The 10,471-nt window shown below is 40.5% G+C and overlaps 1 protein-coding gene across 1 annotated transcript; it reads right to left on the reverse strand.

Moving 5' to 3' along the window:
• Positions 1–673: 673 nt before the first annotated feature.
• Positions 674–9,579, reverse strand: LOC120682586 (pumilio homolog 1-like). Its single transcript, XM_039964548.1, has 9 exons — positions 9,105–9,579; positions 5,843–6,900; positions 5,622–5,763; positions 5,440–5,547; positions 2,969–3,181; positions 2,780–2,890; positions 1,676–1,861; positions 1,222–1,396; positions 674–1,119 (listed from the first exon to the last, which is right to left on the reverse strand). Exons 1-9 carry the CDS (start codon positions 9,336–9,338, stop codon positions 1,043–1,045), a joined length of 2,304 nt encoding a protein of 767 aa, XP_039820482.1. The 5' UTR covers positions 9,339–9,579; the 3' UTR covers positions 674–1,042.
• Positions 9,580–10,471: the final 892 nt, after the last annotated feature.

The following is a 10,471-nucleotide window of genomic DNA, read 5'->3' on the forward strand; positions in this document are numbered from 1 at the left end:
TTCTGATCAAAATTTTTCCCTTTCTCTGAAAAATTTCTTTGAAAAATGTTTTGCTGAAAACGACAAAATAAATACTAAAAAGGGAAATATACAACATTGTCTGAGAATCGACTGTACGGACACCAACTAACGGGCGACTGGAAACTAGCCTACCCCGTTCAATGGTGGGATATCACACGCGCATGCATTTCACAGGAAAAAACATATGACTTATGGCTTGCAACACTTATGGCTGGCCACCCTTTTCATTTAACAAAAATCTGGGCGCTAGCTTCATGGTGCCCACCCTATAAAGGCTATAACTGTGACGGATGAGATTTTTGAGTAGTGCGTGGGTGCATACTCTTCTTTAGCACAATCTTCCTTTTATGTATTAATTACTGCATTTGCCCTATTGAACTCTTATCTCCCCAAATTACACTGACATCAGGTCATTCTAGGGTCTCCTGTGTCATACCGCCGGAAAAATCTATGTTGCATTTATTATATTGATAAGCACACTTGTTATCCTTCGTCATTGTATCATATGCAAATATATCTATCAAAATTGGATAGAGGAAGTATAAATATAAAGAATGAGCTGAGTTTGGTATGTTTGGTCAACAAAATGTTTTGGTCCAAGTAAGCAAACCCTACAGTACACCGTGGACCTAAAGGACAGGTGCCAAAGGAGTTCTGCAACGGAAACCCTGCCGCCATTCAGAAAATAAATAACCGAGTATATTACATAGCACCCTCCACATACCAACGCTTTTCTACCAAAGACTAAAGCTCCAGCACAATGTACATCTATTATCCACTGTAAACTTGTACATGGCCAAAAGGATTTACAGTGCCGAAAACCTAATCCTCATCTAGCTACTCAAGCTCCCGAAAACATTTGATTATATACAGGACACATAACTCCTAGAGTATCACCTAAGTACCCCCTATGAAACCATGTATCAAAACGTAATCTCCACATTACTCGTACCACCTGCTGGTTATATTGATGTCGATGATTAAAAAGGGATTAGCGCACAGCTACAGCTCGACTACAGCGCTACAGCTCGTCTACAGCTGTACAGATCAGTGGCTGCTTTTGTTGTGAACTCTGGGACACCATCCTTGCTCGTTTCTCTGAAATCAAGTACAAATATTAGAAACCGGAAAGCATCTGTTCCAGGAAGGGTACAACGAACTTTTTCATATTGTGATACAGCAAATTTGATATCTGAATACCTCCTGTAACAATTAGCTTCTCAACACGTGCAACAATATGCTTCCCGTATGTGTAATTCTTCAGCTCATTCAAGTGTAACTTGATGCTTGAAAGGATCATCTCTAGGTACTTGTCATCACAAGTCTGAAGGACTCTCTGTACAACATAGTTACCAAACTGATCTTTCATCAATTCCTGCAAAACAGATGGAAGTCTAGCAGTGTCAGTTGAAAACCTAGCAGCTAGCAGACCACCCAGAAGGCCAGAACACGTAATATCCAACAAGGCTCTTATGAAATCAGCGACAGATGTGAAATGAAGTTAATCAACCATCTTTTATTGAGGTGCAGAAAAGAGTAGAGGCGCTATCTAAAACTAAGCAAATGTAGTCTTGGTGTCTCAGAGCCACTATGAATAAAATAAAGTAGGCTCTACATAATGCAGTCATGTACCAGCTTAGCAACTAGAACGAACCTGAAATGTTTGACCAGAAGAAATGATTTCTCCAATAATGCTATCACGTTCTTCAGGAGTTCCATTAGCCAAACATTTCTCAATGACATTGGAAGCAAACTTTTGCTTGCTCAAGATCACCACTTGTCCAGAGAGCTTTTGAATAATGGATGAACGCTCTTCTGGCTTCCCGTGGTCCAAAACATGCTAAAAAATTTTGAAAACAAATTCATCAAAAACCAAGCGAGTACAAAAGAGGCGAGGGCACCAGAATCATACGAGGTGCAAACAATCAACACAGCATAAAGTTCCAATGTTTATGAGCCTAAATGCTTATACAATATAAAGTTTCATCATTCCAACCGAAAGGAAGGCTACAACTGGAAGCAGCTACTCTGTTCTTTATGTGGTAACAGTTCACAATCCATTTCAATAATTCACAACAACCAACATTATACAGTTCGATAAATCATAGACAAAATGTACCATATTTGTGTTATAGTTTTCTAATTCAAACCAATGATGCCATCCTTAAGTCTTACATGAACATATCTTATAAGATCCACGCAACACAACATTGATTCAGAAATAGGACATGTCACATAATACAGACCTGTGAAGTGAAAAGAACAAATATTTCCAAGAGATGGGACAAAACTACCAATACACCTGGTTACATTCTAGTGTTACTGACATACCACTATACCAGACCAGGTTGCTCAGACAGTCTTCTAGTCTTTCTGAAGTGACAATATTTAATCTTCAGTTAAGTTTTCCCTAATTATGTTTCGTGTACTTCTTCAGGGTCAACTAGTATTTATAACCTTATAAAGCATAGATATAAATACCATTAACACCAGCTAACTCCTTGATACTACTACTATGGTGAGCAACCAAACATAAGTTGCACACGCACATACAATTTCTTTTACAAAACCTCATGCATGCGAATCAAAGTCAAGAGAATTCACATTGGCTTAAACCATCATTCAAAATCTAATTTCAATGTGAATATTCCAATACTAGCCATATTGGGTTGCAAAAGTGATTGTATCAATGTACCATGGAAAATGAAAGACCAGATATTCAAATAAACACATACACAAATAGAAAGAAATAACATACTTGAACAACATAGTTCCCAAATTTATCATCTGTCAAATGGAAGGTTTGCTGCACAATTTCATTCATGATAGCACTTTGAGTCGCTGGATCATGGCAATGCTCCAGAACTCTCTGCAACAATCAAATTAGTAGTTACTACATGCAATCAATCTAACACTTCTTTAAGAAACATAATGATGCATTCTGTACCTGAATAACTCTGCAGCCATATTGATGGGTACAAAGAACAAGAATTTGAGAAAGAATAGGCTCAATAACAAACGGAATACGGTCTTCAGGAACACACTCAATGCATTTCTGGATGACATGGTTACCATTCTGATCACCAATACATTTCAGAACAGAATTCTTGAGCTCATGAACAATATTGATCTTCCGATCCATATCAACTACTTCCAAAACCTGTTAATATTGAACATCACAAATTATCTCATAATACACTAAGGGAATAGGTCAAATTTCACCGGAAAGTAGCGCAGAAGATCAACAAAAGAAAATTAAAAAAAAAATCAAAACCCACCATGTCATAATATTTCAAAAGTAGGACATCAATTTTTTCTGACGATGATAACAATGGCTGTGTTCAGTTCCCACAAAATTTCCAAATTTTCCAAACTTTCCATCATATCTCCATCACATCGAAATATTAAATATAACAAATGACCCATGCATAGAGTACTAAATGTAGGTAAATAAAAAAACTAATTGCATAGTTTTGATGTACGTTGCAAGACGAATCTTTTGAGCCTAGTTAGGTCATTGTAGGATAATATTTAATCCAAACAAACGAAAAGTTCTACAGTGCGCTACAGTGTCCGATGTGACATTTTCTCCCAAAATTTCGTGAATCTAAACACACCCAATAGATGGGAAGAAGGCTAAGGAGATTCAAGCACATGCAGTAACTCAAAGGTAACTTCCTTAAGATCAGTAGCTCAAACAAACAGTGAACTTCTCGTGCAGCTTCCGGAAAGCCAAAAGCTCAGAAAAGCTAAGTTCATGTGGAAAGCTGAAACGCTCAATTTTGTGAGCTTTTGTAGTTTTTTGAAGCCAGAAAGTTAAAAGCATCGTCTAAAAACTATCATTAGCTTTTCAGAAGCAAAAAGCCAGCAGAGGCTTTTCAGAAAAGCTCCAAAAGCTGTAGCTCAAACAAACAGGCCCTAAGTTAGCAATGAAAACCATGTAGGCAGTGCAGCTGGAAGCAGAGATTTCCAAAAGTGATTTTAATCTTTTATTCTAGGCGTGTATTGCAAGTTCATTAATAAATCAATGTAAACACAATAAATTGACCTGCAACAGAAGTTCATACATTCATAGTTAAACAGGCACTAGTCACCAAAGTGACTGAAAAGATTAATAAATGACATGAGAACACAACTGGAAGATCTAGGCTAGACTTAAGAGTTGAGAAATGTACAGGTTAGCCATCACCGTGCCATTCCACTTGGCCACAATGTCAATACAAGATGAGTGAAGCAACAATAACCAAAATTGGATTTCCCTATGATGAACTGAACCACCCTAGATGAGTCCAATCCTCAAACCAAAAACCATCTACTCATCTGTTATACCCTTTAATTTCCAATGATGAATCAGTAATTAAGGACATAAATCAGATAAGACTTCAAGAAATAACTAAAGTTAGAGAAGAAACTTCCATAACAATGAAATGACATTGAAATGAAGAGAATGTCCAAGAAAACGACATTGAAATGAAGAGAATGTCCAAGACTAACTCAAAAGGCATGTAACCACCACAAGACTTGAAACTAGAGTTGATTAATTTGAAATAACGTTAACACCCCTATGAACAAAGTAACATTCAAGGACAAGGGAAAAGTTAGGTTGTTTAAAATCATGACACATAAGCTAGCAACCAAGCCGTTTACTATTTCCAGTATTCATTTTATGAAATTATGGTGAAAGTTAAATTAAAGGACAGGGACATAATAAAATATGCATTTTATTCACGAATGGAAGGCGTAAATCACTAGCATAACTGGCAGCCTTTATACATTGGAATAAATGCAATATTATTTATGTTCTACACAAAAACTAATTGCAGTCCCCTCAAGAGGGCTGCCTCACAATACTCCTTGGAAAGGAAAAATAAGATGTTCCCACATTAATATAATAAATGAATAAATCTTATGTCACCTCAACCTAGGAGAGAAAAAGCTTGAAATAACCTTGAATTTAAAGTTAGGGAAAAGGATAAGGAAATTTGGTAAAAGTTTCAGAATCAAATCACAATGTCATCAAGCACTCTTGACAGCAAGCTGATCACTTTATATGCATGTAATAAGCAAATCCCTTTTCATATGAGCTTCTAAAAACATTCATGTGGTAGGCAGCAGACTCAATCCATTTATATGATAAATGGTAATAGCCAGATAGATGTATGCTTCATATGATTGACCTCAGTACAGGTACATGCAAATGTATTATGTAATTTATATATACCAAGATTTGGATAAATACCATATAATTGCAGGTTTTAAAACAAAAATTACAAATATAATTTCAAAATTCAGGACTACTATTGGAAAGGAGCCCTTGCAGATGTTTCCAGCACATTCACAACAGTCAGGACACACAAAAGGTTCACCAGTTTGTTGGGATAGCTGTAATATACATACGAAGCATTAAACATCACTGACCTTCTGAACTACTCTGCAACCATACATTTGGAGGCTGAGTTGCAAAATGTGACCTTTGAGTTGATCTGCCAATTGGATTAATTGACTTTCTGTAGCAAACTCGAAAAACTGTGAACATCACAAACCAAATGTCAGGTTTACCCAAGAAATACAAATAATCATAACAGGATAGACATATATACCTTCTGGATAACATAATTGCCAAAAACATCAGTTGTTAGAGCAAGTGCATTGGATAATATCTCTGGGAATATTTTCTCCCTGTCATCAGGTGATGCATTTTCGAGTTTTTGCTGAATAAACCGGCTCCCATATTGATCCATACTGCATTAGATGAGAAACCAATGAGATGAAGGAAATTTGAATGGGAAAACAAAAACTGCAGAATGAAAGGAAGACTTGCCTAACATCTTTGATATGGCCCATTACATCAATGAGATCTACTGAATCAGCACCACTTCTATCTTCATTATCCAAAGAAGGCACATCCAGGTAGTTTGCTAATGTATTATCGTGGTAGAACTGTGATCCAATATTTCTACCAGTTGCCTTTCTGTTAAAGGAAAATAGCCGTGATTGCCTATCACAATGAGATCGGATGTTCCCGGGGTTGGGATGAAAATGGGATCCAGATCTTTGCATTCTTGCACAGGGAGAACGAGGCTCATCATGATGGATCCTGCTATCATTATACAATAGATTATCATCCTGCAGATATTCTTGCGCAAGTAGATCCTCGAGAAACGCCCTTCGATTCCTAACATAAGCCAAGTCTCTAATGCTAATGTTATTGTATCTATTCTCCATGGGGTTGATCATATTAGACATAGGAGAAAGATTAACTCCTCTAGGCAAGTTGCCAGATCGCATCATAGCTAGCTGTTCAGCCAAAGATAAGTGATCAACATCCTTTAAGTGATGCCGACTCATCCTTGAAACATTGGAACCATCTAATGCACTGGTCTGCCTGCGTAAAATACCATCTCCATATATTGGTGGCGGACGCAAATCTGACCTAGGTGAGCAAAAAGCATTACCAACCAAAGGTGTTCGGTTACCATCACCAATTTTAGTACAGAAATCTCTTTGACGCTTTAGTAGTTCATCTAGCAGCTCATCACCATGATTCCATTCATCCATTACTCTATTATTAGACAGCTTCAACCCAGATAAAGCATCTGAAAGGTCAGAATCAGACATGTAGGAAGCATTAAGATCCCTATTGATATTCATCTTCTGTATGTTTGACATGAAGCAATTCTGAACATTTCTGCGATATTCAGCATTGTCTGGATCCATGTCTGTCCAAAGGGAACCCATATCAAATGTAGAGTAGTTCGCCATAGCACCACCATTATGAACTCTGTTCTTTCGAAACTGCCGCTCATCCAAGTCTCCTGTACCACTAAGCAAGAGGCCTGGTGGTCCCACAGATAAAGATGCAGAATTACCAAAATGTTCCTGAATCCAAAAAATAAAAAACCCAAAGTTATTTTGAAGACATACATAATGAAAAAAATCTGGGAAAAAAAGTAACTTGTTGCCTCTTCTTGGGGAGGGGGGTGTTGGCAAACAAGAATAGCGCAGGATCTTCCAACAAAAGAAAATTAAATAACACAATTACACAACCATTGTTCTCAAGGCGGTAAGGCGGACGCCTAGCAAGGTGGGGCGGCTGGACGCCTAGGCGAGCAAGGCGGGCGCCTAGGCGAGCAAGGCGGGCGCCTAGGCGAGCAAGGCGCAAATCGGTGGACGGCACATGGACGCCTAGGCGACGCCTTGAGAAAACACAACAAAGAATGACTAAACAATCTGAGAGATAAGAGGCCTTATGAAGAATTTGTTGGTGCACATTAAAGCATGCAAACATAACATTGAGAGTCGGCCGCAGCACAGCTGTACCAGGACAAATAAGAAACTTGAGTTTAGAGAGCGGAAACTTTTAAGTTCTAAGCAATATAGAAGAACTTGCAACTAATTTCCTTCCTGAGTAAGGTAACAAAAACCCTGCATGCATGGGGTAAAACTAATAGTCGAGCCTTGCAGAGCGTGAGCAAGAAGCAACTGTGCCCCTGACAAGGTGGTGAGTCATCACATGAGCACAACATAGAATTACAACAACTAGGAAAATGGCATTTAGCAAACCCTTATTTCGAACACCAATAGAACAGCCTCCACAACTCCACTCCACTCACCCCATTACATCTCCCACAACCTTCGTGTCAAATCTAACCCACAGCCTGAAAAAATGGCTCTCCTCCAAGCACGATAATGTAGTAACCACCAGAGCACAGGCAGTGGTTGGTCGACAGCAGCTGCTAGGCCGCTAGGGCAAGCTGGACTAGCGTAAGCAGCGATAGGGACAGATCAAAACTACTTTCTCCATTCGCAAACCAATCCCCGAACCCCAATCCTTCATCAACACCAAAAAAGGAAACAAGGAGTCCCACCTGTCTCCCCCTTCCACACAGCTTTCCACACATTTCTCCATTTGCAAACCAATCCAGAACCGGAGAACCACTATGTTCCCAAAAAAAAAAAAACCGGAGAACCACAACCCTTCCACACGTACACGTGTGCGCACACGCATAAATGCGCACATATAGAGGCCTAGGTAGTAGCTGACTAGCTGCCCAAGAAGGTTAGGCATTAGCAACCAAGGAACACCAATTACTAGAGGAGTAGACAACTTGACATCTGTCCTCTGGCGTTTGAAACATAATATATTTTGACAAGAAAAAGTTAGCAGCAGAATTACACGATTTTTATTGTCCAAAAGGTTTTATGATTTTAAAGAAAAAATTAGCCATGAAATAGGCAGAAGCCGTTAGAAACTTTTCAACTGACTGTACCTTGACTATCGTATATGCTCCCGTACTGGCTTTTAGTATAAAAAATACAGTCAGTCTATAAAAATGGAGACAGAAATAGATATGGACTAAAGTACAGTGAGACTATCTAAGAACAATAATAATTGTCGAACTGGATGAAAAAACGTGTCTCTTGCAACATTGAAGATTTTTCCCTCGAAATAATTACAACAGTAATCTTGTGAGTTATAATCCGAGGAAACTATTCCATCTGAAGTCCTGAACATGGAAAGTGAGCACAGAAAACACAATTCCAAAGGGCCAGTAATCTAAATAATACTAAGGCAAACGTCATGAGCACCATGTAGCTTCCAGTATCGCTGATACTGATATTGATTTGTGTACACGGAAGCACCTCGAAATCCATATCCGCCTAATAAAAGACATCCTAGCATTCTAATCTAAAAGACACAAATAAGCATATGCAGGAACTCACGGAATGCTGGTCAAATACGATCTTTTTTTCTGGATCGAAGGAAAGCCAACAAACGCTAAAGATCAAAACTTTCATGTTCCTGTCAACTTCAATGCACAGACAAACTGTAACCTATCGATCCAACAGGCAGAAAATACAAATCCGAACCAAACCAGCAAAGAACACAAGAAAAACGACATTATCCAAGCAGCAACCCTGAGATGCACCTATACTATTTACAAAATTAGAGCAATCTGCGAAGCTATAGAAAACTCATCGAAGGAGGAATCGAAGGTAACCCCCAACCTTACCGATCTAATCTACACCACCCGAACAATCTAAAAACATCGATGAGCACAAGACCAGCAACATATCCTCACCTGCGCTCCGGCGGCCCCGCGGCGCCTGCTGACCTCGTCGTGCCTCGCGCCGAACCCGAGCCCGTCCATCCCGGAGAAGAACGACGCCCCGCCGCCGCCAAACATACCCTCCGCCGCCACCGCCGCTGCCGCCGCCGCCGCGCCCTCCATCGTCGGAGGCGCACTGCCGCTGCGAAGCGGGTCCCAAGCCCGCTCTGCCTCGCCATCCCCGCCGCCGTCGCCGAAGGGAGCCATCTCGTCCGCCGCCTCTCGCAGCAACCCGCGCGCGCGCTGGCGAAAAATTGGGTTGGGTTTGAACGAAACCACCCGAAGGGACCGCGCCGCGCGGAACAAATGGGTGCACGGGTGGGTTCGGTGGGTGGCGGCGCCTTTTCTTAGGGTTAGGGTTTCCGGGGTTTTGGGCTCGCGGGTTTTGCAGGGCCCGGTAGGGAATGGAAATCTCGGCGGCGGGACTAGGATTCGGAGCTGCGAAAGCAGGAGACGACCCGAACGCTAAACCTCTGCTGCCTCCCTCCACCACTGTCAGTGTTTAGCCGCCAAGCCGATACCGTACCGCAGTAAGTTTGTATGTATGGTTTTGCCGAGGTCTGGACCCGATGATACAAGGAACACAATATTTTAGCAAAATTCGGCCCGCGAGATGCGTAATACCACATGTTCTGTTGGTGGTTTGTATTGCCTTAGATAAGATGATCTTTCGAAGGGTCCCTATCTGCCCTTATATAGTCTGAGGACAGGGTTATATGGAAATCCTAGTCGAATACTATATATGGAGTCCTTCCCAATATCTATCAGGTAGTTTGTTTCTGTTTAACTAGTTCTACTTCTGTAATAGTAGTTACAATAAAATAAAGTATATGTCATACGCTATCCTTTGTTCTAGAACATTCTATGTCTGTGAGTGGTCTCATTGCCCCCAGTCTGACAAACCCCGAGCTCTTCGTAGCCGAGTCCTGCAGGTGTTGGGTACTTCTGAAGATGTCTTTGAGTACTTCGAGCGCTCTGAACATCCCATCAAGTGCTTCTGAGCTTCTTGTCGAGTGCTTCTGAGCTTCCCATCGAATATGTCGAGAGGTTGCATCGAGGATGAATGTGTCTAGTAATCTTTTGAGTACTTCTTGGTTGCATCAAGGCTGTGAGGTGCTCAAGCCCCGAAATCTTCCTTTTATATGGTGCGCCATGAACTTGCGCTACATATGGAGTAGCTCCCGAGTCTTAGGTTGATCGTAGAATCAGGCTGATGGTCAAATCAGTCTTTTTTTTATCTTCTAGAAATTTGAAAAAATAAGCCGTCGATGACACATATCCCGCAGCCCGCGAGCCTTGAATCGAAATCCCAAGATTTGGAATTAAAGATCTAAACTCAT

The sequence above is a fragment of the Panicum virgatum genome, chromosome 7N (genome assembly GCF_016808335.1).
Source record: "Panicum virgatum strain AP13 chromosome 7N, P.virgatum_v5, whole genome shotgun sequence".
Classification (NCBI taxonomy): domain Eukaryota; kingdom Viridiplantae; phylum Streptophyta; class Magnoliopsida; order Poales; family Poaceae; genus Panicum; species Panicum virgatum.